The sequence below is a fragment of the Mus caroli genome, chromosome 14, assembly GCF_900094665.2.
Source record: "Mus caroli chromosome 14, CAROLI_EIJ_v1.1, whole genome shotgun sequence".
Lineage (NCBI taxonomy): Eukaryota > Metazoa > Chordata > Mammalia > Rodentia > Muridae > Mus > Mus caroli.
This window is the reverse complement of record NC_034583.1, coordinates 16203741-16225692: the sequence shown is the minus strand read 5'-3', so window position 1 is coordinate 16225692 and position 21952 is coordinate 16203741. Positions and strand designations below refer to the sequence as shown.

Below are 21952 nucleotides of genomic sequence, written 5' to 3'. Positions count from 1 at the left end.
CCAAAAGAAAATTGCTAAGCCTAGCTAAATATCTCAGCAATTTGTATAATGCCACTTCCACTCTCTGAATCAGATGGCTTTGTGATGTGGCTGGAAACCTGCTCTAGGAAGCTGCATAGTAGTCACTTCTAACTTCCTGTGAAAATATTCTCTAACTGGCAAGAGATTGTCCAGATAACAATGCGTATACAATAAACCAGCAACTCTGCCTTTGATACCTGGCTCACAAATAACCCATTTGGCTTCCCAATCACCCTGATGCCTAAAACCAGCTCAATTTATGCTTGAGGCTGCAATGGCTCTGTTCAGCCAGAAAGCAAAACTTTACGACCAAACCCTTTGCTCTGAAATGAAATCTAGTCTCTTTGGCTCGACTTTATTAGGCCATATTGTACAGCGATAGGAGACATAAGTATCCAGAATCTGCTGTCACTAAAATGGGACTGGGTTGGCAAGCATCTTCGTCCTCACAGTCAACACTGTGTCCTAAAATGGGAAAGTTGAATAGAAATTAGGGATGCAAATCAGGGCCATTTTCTGAAACTTTATTTTTAATTGAATTAAATATAGACATCTATATTGCTATTGAATCTGTGCAGCAAATACAGATGGAGACTGAGCTATTAGTGAGGTCATCGGATCAATGGCCAGAGACTAACTAGATGAATCTGGACCCTGGAAATAGTGTTTAGACTAATTACCACAACAACAACCCAAACACTTGGAGGCCCATCTTGTGCCTGATTATGTACAAGCTTCCCCTATAACTGCCTCCAATTGTATTTTATGGCCATAATTTTTCCTGTCTTTAACTCTGACCCCTTAGGCTGCCATGGAATTTCTCTAATCCCTGGCCCACAAAGGCATAATGGAGATTCCTGGTTCTTTGTTCGTCTCTGCCTATGGGAATAACACTTTGCCATTTAACGTGTGGTCTTTATGTTTTAGCATCGTCCAGGAGTTTCCCTCAGGGCTGTGGCATTTGTAGCTACATTCTATCAAGTCTCCTTGAGCAATACTCATGTATATCAAAGTTTAGGATGTACTGGACTTGGTGGGAGGTTATCTTTGAGGCTATTTGAAATAAAATACCAGGTGTACCCATTGCTATGAAATTGTTAATGGCAGTGGATTTTCATCAATGTGTCTAAATTACTAAAAGATTTCTCAAAGGCCTAGGCAGCACATTAAATTTTTGTGTCACCAAAAGCAAGCTTACAGGATTAGGGAAATGTCTCATTCAATAGAGTGATTTATATATAAGCATGAAGACCTAAGTTGAATTTCCAGCACTCATGTTAAATAAATAGCTACACAAACATAAATACAGTCAGTTATGGCCATGAGCACTTGTAATCTCAGTGATGAAGGTGTGAATATAAGAAGATCCTTGGAGCTCACTGGCCAGTCAGCCTAGCCAAATTGATGAGCACCAGGCTCAGGGAGAGATCTTGACTCAAAAAATAGGGTGGAGACTGACATAGAGAATACACATGTTACCAAAAGTCTCTGAGCTCCACATGCACAGCACACACCATGCCTATCTGCAGGTGTATAGGCACATGTGCACCAATAGCATGTAGATAACATACGAACACACAGAAGCAAGACCATAATTCCAATTCAAGTGTTCTAGCTAACTCCCTCTTCTCCAAGTCATTATTGTTTTAAAGATACAAGGAGGGGAGAGCACACTCATTTTCAGAACTTAGGAGTAATGATATTGCCAAATAAAGTTTCCTCTAGGCTCAGTCTGTGCCATTGATTACTGCTTGAGTTGACCTTGGAATCTGAACATCGAGAAGGTAAAGAGGAGCATAGTCCCCTAGGACTGAGGCAAGGAGACCAAGACTTCCCTCCAAGGGGATGACGTGGGACGCAGAAGGATGGAGAGTTAAAGCACCTATTCTTGAGCCTTCCTTCTCTCAACCCAAGCCTCTAAATTACTCTATCTTAGGATTTAGAAAACCATAAGTTACCTGTTAAGTAGCCCAAGATGTTGTACAATGACAACATTTCCTAGAAAATAATTGCTCATGGTAAGAAGTTTCCTGGGAAGTTTCACAATTACCTCCTTGCTAGAGCCCAAGACTGTAGGTTTTTTTTTTTTTTTCAGCATCAAGAGACCAAACATTGGTTCATTTCATGTTCCAACACTAAACGATACAAAGTTATCCATGCTCACTTATGCTTAGATGCCTGGGAAAATTGTGCCTGCTGCTCTCTGTCTCTGTCTCTGGTTTTCTCAGGCTTACATCAACTCAGCACATGCTGACCGAGCACTTCCAAGCTGCAGACTAGCATGCTGCTTGTCCTACTAATAAAAGGCAGGGTTACTGAGACAGCCTTTTCCCCATGGAGGGAGCTGGCTAACAAGGGAGAGCTTTGTGCTCGTATTACATTTCATGGCTGTTCTGGTTAGATATCTGATGGATCACATGATATGAGAGTAAATGATGCCAGCTAGTATAGCTTTAGCACCTGCTATGTGCAGGATACCACCCCACGCATTGGATATAGATTGTCTGGTACTTGTGGCTTGCTTGGACACGGTAGGCGGATATCCATGAAAGCAGGTAAAATGCATTAGACCATGGACGTGTAAGAAATCAGGTAGCATTCAATTCAAAGGGAAAGGTAGAAGACTGATGATGAAAAATAGCTGCAGAGAGATGTGTAGTTCTAATAGAAGACTGAAGGAATCAGTCATGCCAGGGTGGGAAGCTGAGCTAAGAAGCATTTAGCTTAGCATTTCCCATCTCCATGGCCTACTCTGTGAATCAGAGGGTCCTATGACTGTAGGTAACATCTCTCCCTTTGAGATTTATAGTTCACATTAGTGGTTAAATATGCTAAGAAACATTTTGCTAAAACCACAAAAAGTTTGAAATTTAATTATAAAGTTATTTTGTATTATTAAATCCAGCACTCCACATTTTTTTTAATCCACTCAAAAATATCACCACACTCTAACTACGCACGATGCCCAGTTCCAGGTAGTAAAGACTCAGATAAAAATATTCTCATCAAAAGAGCCTATATTCTTGTTGGGTATAGCATAAAATTTTCTCACCGTTCACCTTAGTTTCAGGTAGCACCTTGTAGTAAGTTCTGTCCAGTTCACCTTGTAATCTATCTCAGCTGAAGGTAATGCTCCTTCATTTTGAAACCTGAGGGAAGTTGTGTGTGGTACCTAAAGATCCTAAGATAGGAGAGGGAAATGTTATAGGCAATGGAGTTTCAGACACAGCCCACGGTCCATGGACAAGTGCTGTGAGATGTTTGCAGCTCACTCGACAGGAGAGACGACACAGAAAATGAAATAAGAATCTGGAAACTTTTTGAGGGATGGATTTTATGTTAGTTGGACCCAGTGACTTAAAATTTTGGCCCCATGCTTGCTGTGTTTTACCTTCTCATTTCTTTCCTATTGTAATTCACTTTTACTCAAAATTTCAAACATTTGGGTCTAAAAAAAAAATAACATATATCAGAAATCAAAACAAAGCCCTGCTTCCTTCCAGTCAGATGTGTTGAGAATGGCTCCTTGGAAAATTCTACGTTCCAGGCTTAACTGGGGTTAATTGGGGTTAAGGCTGGGGATGGTGGGGAGGGGGAGGCAGCAATTCCTGGGAATGTTTACTTCCTGCTCTGCTACCCCAGTTAGAGGGATCTTAGGTGCTATTTTAAGAATATTATTATTTGGAGCAGAAGTGAAGATGTTATGAACTGTTAGCAAGAATGTAAAACCAAATTCCTACTTGGGCAGATGGTGAATAGGCCAACTTTTAAAACAGTTTTACATGTCTTAAACAAAAGTACCTTTTCTATATCGGAGAGAAGGAAAATCCTACATACCAGGAACAGTACCAGCATCCTATCATAGAGATAATAGTATCTTAAATAATTTCTTCATAGTTATTGTTTTGAAAAAGTTCCATGTTGCCATTTCTGTTAAACATTCTTTTACCTTCAAACCCTTTGGCACTTCATACTGCTCCAGAAGTAGTCTGTGCTGGGGTGAGAACATGGGGGGAAATAACATGTATTGAAATGCATTTGCGTGTGGTGTGGTCTGTTCATTTTCCTCTGAATATCTTATATGGGTTGATTACCTTTCTCCATAATGATTAACAACAACAAAAATATCAAAAACCTTACTTTATCTGGGGATAAAAAATAATCTGGCCTAAATCTTCCTCAAATTAATCTTTAGGATTGTATATATTTACTCATTTGAGGTCAAAGCAACCGCTTACCTGGCATTCCATCAAATCTCAAATATGTGTTTTAATTTGCTTCCTTCTGAAGCCTTTGGAAAAACCTGAGATTTTTTCATTTTGTCTCCTCATTCTGAAAATCATGCCCTGAAATAGACCATGAAAATGGAATGTCAAATTGTGATAAAGACCCTGAAATCCAGCATCACTCCCAGAAAGCCTGCTGACCCTATCACCATCCAAGGAGTATGGCACTGATAGGACATTTGACCAGAAAGGAAGAACATTCCAGAAAGACAAATGTTGGGAATTGGTTTTAATGCTTTGTATTATTTTGAGTCCCAAAAGCCACGTTTCCAGACCTGAGGGTCTCTGCTCCAGCCTGGCTTAGATTGATAATAAAGAATTGCTGTTCAGCCATTGGCTGGGCAGGGAGACAGGTCGGGACTTTGAGATTGCTCGGGTAAGGAACAAAGAGGGCAGGGGCTGGGGAAGAAGAGAATTGCCATGACTTGGAGGGAGAAGGATCATATTTAAGAGCTGTAGGAGAGAAAGCTTCCTACAATGTAGGTGGAAAGGGAAAGTGGCCATATAGAAGTGGGAAGGGCTGCCTAGAAGATAACAGGGCAGCAAAGATAAAATATAGATTTAGAAGGTGTTAAGCCAGGAATACCAGAGGGAAATGTGTGCTAGCCACAGGGAGGTTTAGAAATGCCCAATCATTGAGCTAGTCAAGGCATTTATCAAAATCAGCTGACCTGTGTTTGTGTTTTATTTGTAACTCCAGAGAACTTTTGGGTGGGTGCAGTGCACACATGTGTTTTAACTAATTCGCCACCACAGGCAAATCATCATTTGCCTCTGCTTTCCCCCCCCTCTGGCGCTCACTTTTCCTCCAGCATATTTACCCTACAAAGCTGCACAGGCAGCCATTTTGTGAGTTGGCACCCTGTGGTCCTAAGCACTGTTCTCTCATTTGGCTTTTTAATTCTGTGAGTTGCTTTAAGGATCTGTAATTGTGCTGGAGCAAGAATGGTGTAGATGAAATATCCACATGTCCCTTTGATCAACACTGGGATATGTTCATGGGCTATGAACACAGAGGGAAACAGAGGAGAGGAGAATAGAACTCTAGTGATGGGGTCCTGTTAACACCACAACATTGTTGTTTTCAGTTAGATTTGAGAGCATGCAGAACTCCATCAAGCATTCCCCAGGGACAGCACTCTGTTGAGGAATGAGTATAAATGACTCCACTCATTTTAGTAATAACTCCACACGCAAGTTAGCCAAAAGCCCATAAATTCTGATTTCATGTTTATTGTTGTAATAAAATGTTTGACATGTTCTGTGGGTGCTATTTCTTTTATGTCAGGATAAATATGTTTTTAGGGGATCTAAGATAGTGTTGGTCAGTTCATGTCACTACATTGTTGTAGAATACCACACTGTAAAATGACAGGAATAGCATACTATGTAATTTCTGTGTGCAAGTATTTATTTATATGTAACTAACTTTTTTTGGTTATATATTTCTATAGTTTAAAATGACATTTTTCCAGGGAAGGAGTATTCACTGAGAATTCAGATAGACTTTGGAAAACAATAAGCAGAGACTTAGTACACTACCCCTACCACCCCATGGGGGCCAATATTAGTGTGTAGATGTTACAGCTTATCCCATCTTATTGCAGCTATTAGGATAATAAGCATCAGTCTCTATCATTCTTTTTCGGTTCTTTATTTTTAGGTATATAAAATAGCATCTATTCGAATTAATGCAGTACACTTACATCCAATTAAATAAGGATGGGTGTTTGATAACCTTCAGGGTCATTTGTATGGCTCCTGAAGTAGGGATGGAGTTTTTGCAAAATCATTTGGCTCTAATCTACTCAGTTATTCACTGGCAATAGAAATCACTATGGCTGTTACAAACCCAGCCAGGAAGGCTGAATTGTTCACATTCACCAGGCTGTTAGCATTAGAGAAACACAGTTTTCTTTCTAATCAGGGGAAGCACAAAAAATAAAAGGTGTCGTTCTCAGCCTATCATTAGTAACACATGCAAAACCTGGGATCAGGAAGGAGTGAGTTTGCAGAGAGCCAAGGCTCATGACTATGGATGGAAGGTACATTGATGGCAAGGCTGTCTGCCCATGGGTTGGTGTAAAACCATTTGCTTGGGAGGTTCAACTAGACTGGTTGAAAAATTAGATCGTGAAGGGTAGATAAATAAAACCATAAGAGGTGTAGACAAGCTAGCCTAGTGGCTCATTCTCTTTTTCTCACCGAAGGTTCTGTGCATTTTTGATGAATAAGTACCCACAGCACATCACCTGCTCATCTTGCTAGGAGCTCTTGTGAGACAGCTGGCGTTTGATGTGACAGCCAGGGGATAAATTGCTGCCTCAGGAAAAGCTTTGCCTTTGACTGATTGCTGAATGGTTGGAAAATTAATTTTGGCACCTTTCCTGAAGTCATTTTGGTCCTATTCCTTCATTTTTCTGCTGGGAAACGTGTCTTCACATTACAGTTAAAAACACGTTGACAATACAAATGTGGGGCACAGCATGTACTATTTATGGAAAGAAGTTGTAGGCTGGGACAGTGCTACTTCATATAATAGAAACGATGAGTTTTGCTCTGCACTCCCCTTGCAGCTGAGCTCAATATCAGTGGCTCTCCTTGCTGGCTACTCACACTAAGTAGTTCACTGCTGAGCTCCTGAGTCTTTGATGAAGGACTAGGTTGCTGTTCCCGCACTGGGCACTAGTATATAACAAACCCTCTCTGTCCATATACAACCTCTCTGGGCACCTACCACGTTATCACTGAGCAAGAGATACTTGTGCTGGGTAGTTAAGGGTATGAACTCTAAGTACTGTTTGTGCTACTCACTGTCTTTGTGACTGACTTTAACTAGGTGTGTCTCAGAATGGCAAAGGATGCCTCAACTCTCTCCAGATTGCTTTATTCTCTCTCTCTCTCTCTCTCTCTCTCTCTCTCTCTCTCTCTCTCTCTCTGTGTGTGTGTGTGTGTGTGTGTGTGTGTGTGTGTGTGTGTGTGTGTGTGTCTTAAACACACCGTTTTAAAATTCAACTCCTCTTTTGTGGTGGTTCCACTGACAAAGGTAAGAGGGATGTGAATTTTCATTCACATGCCTTGTTCACATACTTAACTTAGGAAGCCAAACCATGATAAAATGTCAAGATGTAAGCCCTGATACAGGTCAGGAAGAGTGAATTTCCATTTCCCTAGATTGCGATATGGTGCAATGTCATAGCATAATGTAGTCAGATATTAGCAGAACTGTATGTCAAGGAGACCAGCTGGACTCTTCCATCTTACTCAGCAGCTTAGAAAACCAGAAATTGTAACTTTAATTATTGAGTCAAGGAATATGGTCTGAGTCTGGGATGTAGCACAGTTGGTCGAGTGCTTACACAGCAGTGTTCCATCTTCAGCACCCAACAGCCCAATACACTGGGTATGATGATACATTCCTACCATCCTAGCACGTGGGAGGTAGAGGAAGGAGGGTCAGAAGTTTAAGTTCAAGGTCATCCTTAGTTTCATAGCAAACTCAAGATAGTTTGGGGCTCTTTAAGACCAGTCTCAAATTGTAACAAATGGGATCTAAGTTTGATTTTGGGGTGCCTTCTGACATGATGTTCTCACCTGCCATCAAGTCAGAGGAGGCATTCTGGTAAAAGACAGGGCTGCATACTTACTATGCATTCTGTACAAGTTAACCCACATGGTCCTGCCAATCACATGAGCAGAAGAAAGCTCTTTAGAAACAGCATGTAGCCTTCCTAAGATGCAGATGAACACAATGGTTCCCTTGGTCTTTATTAGCCCTTGGCTTTTGAGGGTGCTCTCTAATATCTACTTGTTCTTTGCATAGCACCCAGTTGTCTCCTCTGAATTCTTTAAATGGAGATCTCAAGGCCCGAGGAGTCAAGGAGAGTCAAGAATGAGATCCTGATGCCAAACAGTGCTGGTTCCTAACCCTGGCTCTTGTGATAGGATTCCCTTCTTCATGTTCTTTCTTTAGCATGGTTTGACATCCTCATGTTTAGGACTATTAGCATCAATTATAATCAGAAGCACATAACTCATTGGCATGAAGTACATTTACGTGGCTATGTAACTGATACCACCACCCATCTTTAGAATTCTTCTCATCTTGAAAAATTGACTCTTCATGCCATAAAAGCAATGACTTTCCCTAACCTCACCAGTGCCCTTTGCACCACCCACTTCCGTGAATTTCAGACATGAATCTCAAGTAACTGGGCCCCACCACCAGTATTTGTCTTTTGTGACTGTGGTCTGTTTTAGCACATGTTGTCAAGGTTTATCCATACTGTAGTATGTGCCAGAACTTCCTTTCTTGAGAAGGCTAACCAGCATGCCTTTGTGGGTCTGCACATCCTTCTAAGGACACTTAGGTCTTTTCAGACCTAATAATGCTATGCTGACCCCTTCCCATTTTCTCTAGTTATGTATTCAGGAGTGGAATTGCTGCTTGTATAAGCAATCATATTTGGAATCCAAGAACTGTTCCACTGTTTCCCATAGTGGCTGTACTAGTTTACATTCCTACTAACTGTATGTCTTTTTGAAAAGATATTAGTATAATTAAATTAGCAGTTTTATAGTGTGTGAGTATGTGTGTGTGCCTATGTGTGTAATGCCTTGATTAGAAATCTTAAAAAACATTGTAGGCTGTGCATGTGTAAATCACTCCAAAGATATGAAAGTCTTAAATAGTCAGGACAATGAATTTTACACTCTTTACAATTTGTACAGTTGATTTGATGCTACTGTGTTCAGCATTGTAGATACCATCTGAGAATTTACATATGGATATGGAAGAGGATATGGTTCTTGTTTTTTAGAATGTGTTGAACGTTTTCTCAGTTGTTTGGCTTTCAGTCCACAAACACTGCACATTTGCCACAGAGACAAACTTTTGGGGAAAGAGGCAAGGAGAATCAATGAGAGGCAGATGCATCTGGTAGGATGGCTTCTTATATCCCAGTCAGGAAACGTATCAGGAAGAATGTGGGAAAATAAACACAAGTTTAAAATCAGACCTAGTCATCCTCTAGAATAAGTCTTAAAATATAGAACATATTCATAAATATTTACTGAGAGAATAAATCAATGAAATATTTTTGCTAAGTTTAACAAAAGCATAACAATATTGTTATTATATAAAGAAACTGTTTCTATTTACTTACCAAATTTATTGACTAACTGTTAATTCATTATACACAGAAGCATCCAACCAATTTTCATAATTAAGCAATCAATATGAAACCCATATTAATTGGACAGTACTAGTAATGTTAAGATAAAGTTTATATTGTCAATATGTTTGGAAATCACTTGTAATATTTAAATTAGAAAAAATGTCCGATATATTAATAGAGAGCTGCACAAGCACAAGCCAGACAAAGTACCAGCATGAAGACAGGAGGTGGGCACAAAGTTGCATCCCTAGCTAAGGGGATATTGACAATTGATAGCTGTTGGGAGAGGGAATATCGGTTTTCATTAATGCATGCAACCTGATAGTTCAACTACCAGGTGCAGGTACTACCAGGTGAAAATCCTGGTGGGTCAATCATCCTCCAGTAGATGAACACACATCCAAGAATATATGGGCCACACAAATGGGACTTGATGAGTTTTAAAAAAGAAAAAAAAAGAAGAAACAAAGTTAGGTAGGTAGGAGGGGTAGATCTGGTAAGAGTTGTAGAAGGGGCTTGGTTTGGTAAAAATACATTACATGAAATTCTCCAAGAATTGATAAAATGTATTAAATAACAAAAATGCTTTACCAAAAAATGTTTCTTTAAAAAAAAATAGGTAGAACTCTTATACCTTTAGGTAAACTATTTTCCCCAAAGCTCTGTGTAGCTAACACCTGACATACAGAGGCGGACAGAAGCAGCTCCTTCCAAGGAGGTTAACTTATGATCTCAGGCTGAACATGAAGCCCATGAGGGAGGGGGCATCCCACTCACTTCCTGAGTTTTTATTCTGGATTTGATGGCCAGGGTATAACCACATGGTTGAAGCCTCTGCTCTTTTCCAGGCTCCCAACATTTCCTCCACACCCTGATGTTTCAGTTCTCTCAGTTAACTGACGGATCAGTCATGGTCAGAATTCCTCACAGCATAAGAAGAGAACAACAAACTGTTAAGAGCTACTTCCTGTGGCTAGAACAGCTTCCTGTTGTCATCTTATTACTTAAGCCATCACAGGAAGTGAAGCCTGGGAAGCTGTAGGGCAGAGCCAGGCAAGGCGGTCACAGACTCCTCAATGCAGGGTGATTCAGGCTTGTTGTCTAATCTGAGAGTTTCCAAAGATCGACTGCAATGAAATCACTGCTTGGAGACAGTTATGGGGAAACCCAGATAGACCTTATTATTTAGAAAAAAATAAGCACATGCTTTTTAATGAAGTTTTGGGCATGACTCCTTTGAAACTATATTTTGTTATTGTGATATATTCTTAGTAGGGTGAGAAAAAAAAGTTTCCCCAAAGTAGGAATATGTAGATGAAATGTAATACATAGTATGTGGGCATGCGTGTGTGCACATGTGCATGCATGTGTGTAAAAGTCTTCGGACAATACATTATCTATTTTAAAAACTAGTATCCTGCCACTCAAAAATAGTTGCTACTGATCTGCAATAAATACTTCTAGACTTTTTCATACAGCCCTATAAATATAAAAGCAGATATAACTTTTAAAAATAAAATCACCGCGGGGCAGACGACCATGCAGTTAAGAGTACTTGCTGCCTTTCCATACAACTTGAGTTCAGTTCTCAGTACCCACACTGTCTGGCTCACAACTACCTGTAACTCCAGCAGATCTGATGCCTTCTTCTGGCCTCCATTGGTACCCATGTCCATGTGGCATTCATGCTCACTCACATACATATACAGAAAAAACCAAACTAATTAACAAATAAAACAGATAAAAATGTCATTGTAATCTCTCATTGATTCTAAAATTTCACATGACCTGTGCTTATTTATGATATATCACGAATCAAAAAAGTATGTTTATGTGCTTATGATGTAGAAACAAGTTTCAAGAGTGGCACAAACCTACAACTCCATCTTTAGCTTACTTGCTAAAATAATTTGTTTCCTTACAATAGATATGTGAAAATGGGAGACCTGCATAAAAGAGTATATGGTTCTATGAATTTTGAAAATGCCTGAAAAATTGTTCTCCAGAAATTTGTATCAGTTAACACAAATTTGTTCATTGTAGATGGGTTCCCCATACCCTTAGCCTTAGAAATCATGCAGGGTCACAGCAAAGCAAGGCCTTAGAGACTTCTCTTGGTCATTAAGAGTGTTTGCTACACAATCTTGAGGACAAGAATTTGGATCTAAGACTCACAAAAGGTGTGTAGTCTTCAAATGCCTGTAACTCCAGCACTGCAGTATCCAATACCATCTTCTACACATAGACCCATGTACACACATGCCTTTACTCTCACACAGACACAGACAGAAAGACACACATAGTCACACATACACAAGCACACACACATACACAATCAAACATATGCATATACACACATGTCCATACTCTCACACAGACACACAGAGAAAGTCACACACAGTCACACACATAAACACACACACAAACACACACATACACAAACAAAACAAACATACACATGTAGACACATGTCCATATTCTCACACAGAGACAGAAGGACAGATACACACACATACCCATATATACAATGTATATACTCTCACACAGACAGATACATACACAGTCACACACACACACACACACATATCCAATCTCTCACCCAGATGCAGACACACATAAACACAGTCACACAAACACAAACACATGTCCATATTCTCACAAAGACACAGACAGAAAGAAACATATTCTCTCTCTCTCTCTTTCTCTCTCTCTCTCTCTCTCTCTCTCTCTCTCACACACACACACACAAACACAGAGCCACACACATGTAATTAATTTTTTTAAGCAAGGCAGTGTTTTGAGGGAAAACTACCTGAATTCAATTATTTTTGGGGTCCCTGGAAGCTTCCGGTGGGTGCTGTGGAGATGTCACCAGCTGCTGAGGTTATCACCAGGAAGGTCATTGTGTCACTATTGCATTTGTCTCTTTAACTAAGGCTGTAATTCCAGCCCCGCTCTGTCAGAATTGGTCTATACTTTAAACCCTCTTCCTGTGCACTTTTCTCTTAGATTGAGGAAGACACATGGCAGAAATACTACTTGGAAGGAGTCTCCAATGAAATGTACACAGAATATCTCTCCAGTGCCTTCGTGGGTCTGTCCTTCCCTACTGTTTGTGAGTAAGTGACCATTCACTGGATATTAATTTGCACCTCCCACCTCTGCGCACACTGGTCAGGAAATTTGACACTCATTGAGGGGTCCTTGTGGGTTCAGTCCTGCATGTCTGTGAACAACAATGCATGTTCTGATAAGGTTCCTGCCTTTGGGTTTTGTGCTGGATCCAATTTATCCCCTAGGTCTGAAAATCTTGAGGTGAAACCTGATTTATACAAACTTACAATGTGTGCAATTTGCCTGCACATCTTAAGTAACACAACTATGAGGTACAAACCTTTGAAAGGTGGCACAAACTCATGTGGCCCTGGTTTTGCTTTGTTTCATTTCATCTATATCTGTCTATCTGTCTGTCTGTCTATCTGTGGTACTAGGCATTGAACCCAGGGCCTCACACTCAATCCCTATCTGCCTTTAATAGAGAAATAAAGCAAATCTTGCCAGTTCCAGGATAAATGAATTTTATCCTCTAATAAAGTCCTTCTAATCAAGTCTGTAGGCATTTAAAGCACTTTTGCTATTTACTGAGGAACTATGCTCTCAAGTGCGCAGGAGGAGGTCTGGAAAAGGTCTTTTTCAGCACGTCTGTACTCAAATCGTAAGAACCTGAAATGGTTCCCAGGGCACCTGCAGCAGGACATACCCCGTAGCCCTGGAAGAACAAGCATCCTGGTCTCCAGAGTTCTAGGTGTCCACCTTGAGGCACGATGGGACCCCAGATTTACCACTTAGCATCTCTGGATTGAAGTAAAATCAAAAAAGGAACAAGGTGTGTGTTCCCCATGAAAACAGAAACTCTGAAAGTGGTGGACCTCTAAGCCTGACCCACTAGGACCTGACCCCTTAGCAAAAGTCAATAAATGCTCTCATTGATAAAAAGCTGGCAAGAAACAGATGGATCTGAGCTGCAGGAGAAGAGCAGAGCCACAGATTTAAGCCTAAGCCGTCAACTTACCAGCCAAGCCTACCCTCTGGGATTCTAGAATGGGAAGTCTAAAAGTGCTAAATCAAACCTGAGAGCCCTTCATAGTAAAGGAAAGTTAGGGGCTTTGGGACTCTTGTTCTGTTCTCTATGCAGAAGGGAGGGATGGAGATTCCTGTCAGAGAACACAGCAGGTGTTCTCTGCCAGTCCCTGAGCCCAAACCCCCAAGCACTCCAAAATGGTTTGGTTGTTTACAGAAATTTCTCACCCTGTCTCTAAGCGATAGTTTAAATGCTAAATGGACTGAAAAAGTGAGCAGGTAATTGATTCTCTCAGAAGGAGCTCTTTTGTGGAAATGGAAGCCCTACTGTAACTCCCCTGAGCACCCTCCCTGGGAATGACTTCCCTTCCTGCCACAGGGTGAAGTTAAGCGTTGGGAGATGCTGGGAGGCTGCCCTCCTTTGTAACTCAGCCTGCTTCCACTGGGAAGTCTGGAGAAGTCAGAGCTTCCAATGAAAACAGAAGAAGCTGGCTTTTAAAGAAGGTTCTTGAAGTCCTCTATGGTCAAGACGGGTGGTCTGAGCATCAGGGCCAAGTTGGCAGCACCCAGAGCAGGGGCCCTATAATGTTAGGGATTTGAGCTGGGAAGTTTCAAAGCTCTCTTAGCCATTAATTTTCCTTTTTTTTTTTTTTTTTTTTTTGAGACAGGGTTTTTCTGTATAGCCCTGGCTGCCCTGGAACTCACTCTGTAGACTAGGCTGGCCTCGAACTCAGAAATCTTTCTGCCTCTGCCTCCCCAGTGCTGGGATTAAAGGTGTGTGCCACCACAGCTGATTTAACTAGTATGGAGCCTGACAGGAAAGCTCCAGTGAAGTTCTCTGTCACTTCCAGCCTCTCCACTTTCCCTCTTCAATTGCTCCTGGGGAGAGCGGATGGAAGTCTTTTTTTTTTTTTCTTTAACTAGAGCAAGGACTTCAGCCCCTATACTAATGGTGCACTGAACCTGTGGATTTGGCATGGTTTAATTTGTTCAAGGCTAGTTACCAGTATTTCTGAACCATGGTATTTCACAAAAACAACAAAACAAAACCTAAGTACTTTCTTTAAAATCAGAGTTGGCCATACAGAGTCCATGTTTCTGCGCAACACCAATGGGCTCCCACTTGTTTTAATGAAAGGCCTGGATATGCTTTCTCATAAACAAGGATGGAGTGACCTGAACTACCCAGGTCGACCCCACCTGCTTGCAGCCTTGGGCCTCTTCATTAGACTTGGGAGTCTGCAGTCATGCAGTGGCTGTGTAGCCCAGTTCCAGCCTCTAGGGGGAGCAGTTCTCACCGTTAGTCTTCAGAAGAGTTGACTTTTTCCAGGTGCGGGGAGGAAGAGGAAGGTGGGAAGCTAAAAGCTCCAAGGCAGCTTCCTTGGGAGCACGAGAGTCAGGCACAACACCAGTAAAATATGAATTATTTCCCTTGATCGATACTCATCTTTAGAGCGTGTTCTAATGAGGGAAAAGCTATTTTAGAGCTACCTTGTTGTCAGAGAATTTAGTATTTGTTCAGTAAAGTGTCGGGATGGGAAGAGAAAAAAACCAGCTTCCGATGTGTGTGAGAATGTGTTCGGCTTAGTGCTATTATTCCTGTAATGCAGCAATTCGGCAGAGGTGGAAGTGATCAATAAAGAAAGGACATTTAATAAGATTTAGGAACAACCCAAAACATTGAAGCTCTCTTCAAGCATTTGATTATCTTGAGGCTTAATTATCTGTGTTTTCTACTTTAAATTAAAGAAAAGCCATAACTCAAAGTTACCAGCAGTTTAATGATAACACTCTTCAATTCAGGTTAATTAAAGCGCAGCCGTAATTAGAGTGTAGTGTTGTATATCACCAGGCTGCTGCGTAAGTATTTTCATTACTGTAAGAATTGGCTATTCAATTTCAAGATGACATAAAGGACGCCCAAATATATTTTAAGCCGGTTTGTGGAGACGGAAAAGAATCGGGGAATATGCCGGGTATAATAAAGCACAGATAAAATATACAGATTTTCAGAGTGGTTTCCATAATTATGTACCACACTAAAACAATATACAACCAATGATGTTGCAAAGCATGGAAAGAAATAAATTTCCTCTTCCCCTAGGCTGGCAGCATGCCACCTAGCAGGTGGTATTGGTGCTCAAGAGAACCCGGAGTTTTCTCAAAAGCTAGATAGAGTCGTCCTACAAAAGGAGAAGGGGCCGGTAGCAGGTAAAATTGAAGGTCGTCTCTGAAGAAAACAGAAAGGGTGGGGACAGTGCGGGGGAGGCAGAGGCCCCCAAAACTAACTTCTTCAAAATTTCAAGCTGAGGGGTCTCCAGGGTGCAGGATTAGATCCCAGACGCAGTGGCAGCCCTTTGATTCTACCTTATGTGTGACCAAAAGGCAGGACATCGATCCCAAGCCAGATGCTCATTTAGACAAAATGCACAGTCTTACCTAACCTACCCCTGCATTGTCTCAAACAATGAAGCGAGGTTTATTCTGAAAAGGCTAGGGGTGTCAGAGTAATATAAACACCTCATGCTGTACACAAGAGATTCCTTAGCTTCAAACATGGAGACTCAGATGACCTCTGGGCACCTTTCCAAAACCACTTGGAAAACAAAGGACAGAACAACAGAACCAGGGTTTTGAATGCTCCTCCAGTCTCCTGCAACTAGGAACGGTTTAGAGTAGGTGACAGTGGAAGGCTGGCTCATTGATGCTTTCCTGGGAAACATATAAAATGATATCCACACTTCAGCTCCAGATGTTAAAATCTGGAGTAAGGCTTTAAAATGTGCACTAATTATTTATTTTTAAATGAACAAGAGAGGTGATCCTTAGCTGAAATCTGAGGATGGGAAGCTGCTCCATCCTCCCCACCCCCACCCCATCCCACCCTCTGTCCTGCAGCCTCTGCAGCCTGCTTTGAGCCCCATTACTTAGGCAAATCAGAGAATCACAGGTGGATTTGCTTCTTGCAAGCTTATGTTAAGATGTGGGCCTTTGGGCGCTATAGAGGTGGCTCAGCAGCTAGGCTTGCTGCTCTTGCAGAAGGTCAGAGTTCAGTTCTCAAGGCTCTCTCTAGCAGCTCACAACCACCTGTAAGTCCAGCACCTGGGGGTCAACTGCCCTCTTCTTGGTGGGTTTCTATATACTAGCAAAATCTTAAGTTTGAAAAAAAGATCAGAGCTTTCGCATCAACTTCCTCTTCAGCATCACCTTTGAGATCTAAAATACCAGCAACCACTTGCTTCCACCCCTTCTCCTTCCCCTCCTTTTCCAGCAAGGGCGTGTAAAAATGCAAATGACCAGTCTCAAGCCTCCAGCAAGGTTAGAGTACCGAAGCTGCATGTAACGTTAAACAGTCTTATTCCTTGAGCAATATGACACTGTCCAACATATTGAAAGAAGCGACAAAGAACTGAAGTCCAGCCCTCAGGTCAGCCACTTGCTGAGTTAAGATTCTCTGCACTTTTCCTGTGGTAGCACCAGATGTCTGGCCTTAGATGTGGTGCATGCAGTGAGATTCCTCAGCTTCCCCATGTCTTAGTACTTATTACGGATCTTCCCTTTCTCTTGCCTCTGCCTTCCCCGACCCCATTCTCATCAACTATAAGCAGGAAGGAAGGAAGGAAGGAAGGAAGGAAGGAAGGAAGGAAGGGGAGAGGGAGGGAGGGAAGGAAAGAGAAATGGAAAGGAAAAGGGAAAAGGGAAAAAAGGGAAAAAGGGAAAAAAAGGGAAAAGGGAAAAAGGAAAAAGAGAAAGGGAAGGGAAGGGAAGGGATAGACATGTTGGCAGTTCCTGTTTCTTTTACTTTTATTGTTTAGTAAAATTCTCCAGTTATTATTAGTCACAAAACAATAGAACAGAAATGTGATGAATTGGAATATTTTCACCACTACATCAACTTTGTTTTCTTAGATTTGATTAACTATTAAACATGGACACTTGATGACAATTCTTTTGAACTCAAAGTAAAGAATTTGTTTCCCAGTTAGTGCTATCTTCAGAGTTTGAACTTGGGTTGAGGGAACTCATGCCCGTACTCAGGGAGCTCTAACACCTTCACATACTGGTGAATGCATACAACTGGAGTGTAGGTGTTAGGGCTCGCAAGGCTTCCTATACACCAAGGAAACAAGAGATGATGCTGTTTTATAGAGCGGATCCTGAAAGAAGCTTAGGTTCAGATGTTAGGAAAGTCCCCAGGGAATAGAGAAGCTGGGCCTCACGGCACCATAGGCAGTTTTTGCAACACACATGTTCCTTTGAGGTTTTCTGATAATGACCCTGTAAATGGGGGAAAGAGGCACATTGCCTAGCGTTTGACATGTGATGCTTTGGGAGGCAATAGTGATAGTAGTTTCATTGTGAGAGTTAGTAAAGGTGAGGATGCTCAGGTAGGTGGGGGTGGGAGAAGGTGGGCAGGATGACCTGAAAGAAAGCAGGTTCAGCAATCGGGTTGCCAAGAACACAGAGTTCCAGGTCTGGAGTCTCACAGCGAGCCTTCTAATCAGTCATTCATCACTTGCAAAATATAAAAGCTTAATTGTATGAGGTTTTACAGCTCAGAGGGGATTAGGACAAGAGGTGTGTTTAAAATACGATGCGTCTCTCTGTCTCTCTGCAGCTGATGGAGCAGTTAAAATTCAGCTTTGATGCTGGGCAGTTAGTGCTTGAGCAACGTGGGGAAATGCAGGGGGCTGTGCTGCAGGGCAGTTCAGCCCCCAATTCTGGCTGCAAAGTGTGGATGCTACTATACTGCTTTCAGGCAATGAAGAAGATTCTGGGGAGGGGGAGCTCTCCATTTTCTCGTTTATCCACCTGCTTTCCATATGCCTGGGATTCAGAAAATTGGACTCTCTGTGTCATCTTGTAGGGACAGAGTTTTCAAAAGAAGCCACATGAAGAAAGTCAAAATTGGTACAGCATAGGTAAAGAAAGGCCTCTTGCCCAGTGCCAACTTGAGTTCTATAGTTCCATTGATTGTTTTAAAAAGATCTAATCTCAGTGTGAAACAGAGACCAGACAAGCCCACTTGTTCCAGGGTAAACTCACGTAGCCTAACTTCAGAAAAATTTGTGCCAACAGAACTTAGGTAAAAACTTAAATCTTGCCTTAAAAATTTTTTCCCTGTCAGAGATGGTTCTACCCAGTCCCCTATGTTGGGGATTTTGTAAATAGGGTTGTACAGATATGGACGTCGATGTGAGTGTAACATTGGTGACTACTTCTGCTGCAGGAACTGAGGACATGGCAGCTAGTTCTTTCTCAACCATTAGATAAATCACTGGCAGTAAACACCCCCACCCCGACCCCGAAACCCTCCTGCAGGTTGTAGAGGCTAAGAATGGTTTGGAATTCGGGAGAGAGGCATCAGGCAAAGAATCTAGTTGGAACTGATCTTCCCTGGTAGCTGAGTGTGCAGTGTAAGCCCACGCCCTGTGCTGTGTGTTTCAGGGGAAGAAGTCCAGTAAAACTTTCCCAAAGGGCATTTATTAGCACTCTAGAAAAGCTCTAACTGTTCACATCAAAGAATTAAAGTATTTTCAAGTTTAAATGTCTTAGGTCTGTTAGGGAAGAAAGGCACTGTGCTTGGTGTGTGCACGCATGCGCGTGTGTGTGTGTTCATGTGTGTTTGAGTGTGTGTGTGTGTGTGCTGGGCATGGATAGACGTGCCTGTATTTGAGAGTAGGTATGTTCTGAAAACTGTCCCATCCATCCTTATCAAAACCACAAAGAAATGGAGTCTAATATCATCTCCACTAACAGTCCAAAATTACTATTTTCTTTGTGCTCCGTATTACAAATCTTGCTGTTTAAAAAAAAATTATTTTAAGTATATCTTCTTCTCTCCAGAAGCCATCCTTTCCAATTAAAGTTAAATGTGGTTCTTTTCTACTCTAGCCCCTTACTTTCCAGGACACAGTGTCTGCACCATTTCTGTGGTGATTGTGGGAGTTATCCTGAGGTTCCTGGGCCTCAGAGTAGCTGGAGGGGAGCTGGTGCTCATAGGGGGAGCTGGGTTTAGAAGGCTCTGTGGGTTTAGACAGTTTAGAAGCTGCTCTTTCTTTTTTTTCTGACACTTTCCTGGTGGCAGTCCTTTGCTCTAAGCTCCATCTTTGTCTCCAGTTTGTAAGCATACTGGAAAGTGCAAACTCCATGACAGGTTTCTATGCTTAATTCACACCAGCAAGTAATCTTTGCAGTCAAGGGGACTGATTTAATGGCAGGGACAATTTATTTCTCTCTGGGTAGTTAGAGACAGCTGGACTCTAATTCTTGAGAGCCTTTGTTCAGGAACATCTGGGTTGAAAATACTATAGTTAACAGATGATGCTGGTAATAAAAGAAAGGGGGCTTTGTATAATGGCATAGTCAAATTTGGTAGACCTCAACTTAATAATTATAAGGGAAGCAATCTAACTTGTTATTACAACAGTTTTATTGCAGATTTCTGGTTTAAGACCTTTTTGTGACAAGTGGCATTTCCCCCTCTTGGAGGAAAAAAGGGGGGTCATTTTTATTTCCCTGTAGTTTTTGCAACCAGTGACAACTTCCCACCCTGGAAATATTGGGAGACTTCTTTTTGGAAACTAGGAATTAAACTCTTGCTAACTTACAGCTGGCTTTATCTTATTTATTATGCTGCGAAGCCTTTCTGGCCTTTTTTTTTTTTCTTTCTTTCTCATTCTTTCCCCAGCCCTGATTGGTTTTCCCAATTCTACACAAGTTCTATATACATGGAAATGCAACAAGCTGAGAAAGGGAGGAGGATGGAGATACCTGCTTAATCAATATTTAAACTATAGATGCATGCAGAGGCAGACATCAATAAAGATGGAGAGGGAAGGCAGTCTGAGTAGTAGGAGGGGGTGGGCACTGTGGGACACTGGAGAAAGTGTACCCCCGGAGGAGTCCCTTTTAGCTCCATGAAGGATGGCTCCAGTGTGACCATACTTGGTTTGCCAAGGAAAGCTGAGAAACTAGTTTTATGAAATCACATGTTGATGTCTATTTCCAGTATTTGAAGGAATACTGTGCTGGCCAAATAGTGTGGGCCAGTTGCACTTTTGGCTTCCTCTGCTCATCCGAGGATCAGCAGCATCACACACCACATGGAGACTGAGGCTCCACTTACCTTTCTAAATGTAAAAACCATTTGACCTTGAGCCTGTGGATTTTCCCTCCTCAGACTTCAGTTTGTCTTCTATGGAAGGAGGCTCTGGTCTTCTGGAGGGCCTCGGTTTGATCTCCAGCACTCACATAGCAGCTCGTAACCATCTGTAACTCAGTGCACAAGACTGCCTGCATTGGATTCACTTACGAAGGAATACGATCTACTTTTGATCTTAGCTAAAATGCTGTAAAGCAACCGAATGCACACATAGTAGCAAGCCTTTCCCGTCCCACCAGTAGGACTGGAAAGTCTGTACAAACAAAGAACTTGGATCCCATGAACTACCAGACTCCAAGATAAGAATGACAGTGGTCCACGGGACACAAACAAATTAATTTTGCATGATTCCTGCTGAGATCAGCTTTCTTACTGATTTTTTTTTTTTTTTGGATACTGTTTAGATTCATCCAGTAATTTTCTTCAACAAACAGTAAATAAAGAATATGACTTATTAAAACAGTTTAAACTTCAGGAAGAACAGCTATACAAGGAGTTAATGGAGTGCTATGGAACATAAACTAAGAAGACCATTTCCTTGCTATAGTTGGTGATACTTGGGTTGGTGTTTCAGAATTGTTCTGCACAACCACCTCAAAGTCTAGGTCTAGCAGACCACTAGCAGGGATCAGCCTTAATATTGCAGGGAGAGCCCAGATACACTGTATGGAAGTGTTCCTCTAAAGCCTGATTTTCAAAAGCAATATTAAGGAGCTAGGACCTCTCATGTAAGAAAAAACAGTTGATCTTATTTTCTAAAGAGAATATGAGGTTCTCACCCTTCACCCGTACCTTTCTTGTAAGCTACACATCTCTATGCCTAGCAGATCTTACTAAGTCATTTCTTTTTTTTTTTCAAAGATTTATTTGTTATATATAAATACACCATAGCTGTCTTCAGATACACCAGAAGAAGGCATCAGATTTCACTACAAGTGGTTGTCAGCCATCATGTGGTTGCTAGGATTTGAATTCAGGACCTCTGGAAAAGCAGTCAGTGCTCTTAACTGCTGAGCCATCTCTCCAGCCCAAGACAATTCTTCACTGTAGACTAACTACAGGGAATGAGATGGTTTAGTTGGTAAAGTGCACACTGCAAGCATGAAGATCCAAGCTCAATCCTCAGCATCTGGGTGAAAGCCAGGTTTGGTCTCTATGCATTTGCAATCTTAACACTGGGGTGTCCTGGACAGGAAGATTCCTGAATCTCACCAGCCAGACAG

The 21952-nt window shown here is 41.6% G+C and overlaps 1 protein-coding gene across 27 annotated transcripts in view; it reads left to right on the top strand.

Annotated features, from left to right (window-relative positions):
• Kcnma1 (potassium calcium-activated channel subfamily M alpha 1) overlaps nucleotides 1-21952 on the top strand; it is a 702678-nt gene that overhangs the window by 525182 nt on the left and 155544 nt on the right. For all 27 annotated transcript variants that reach the window (XM_021182657.2, XM_021182666.2, XM_021182664.2 and 24 more), the window contains exon 15: nucleotides 12494-12603. In XM_021182657.2, the coding sequence (XP_021038316.1) occupies nucleotides 12494-12603 (110 nt within the window). The remainder of the gene's footprint in view (nucleotides 1-12493; nucleotides 12604-21952) is intronic.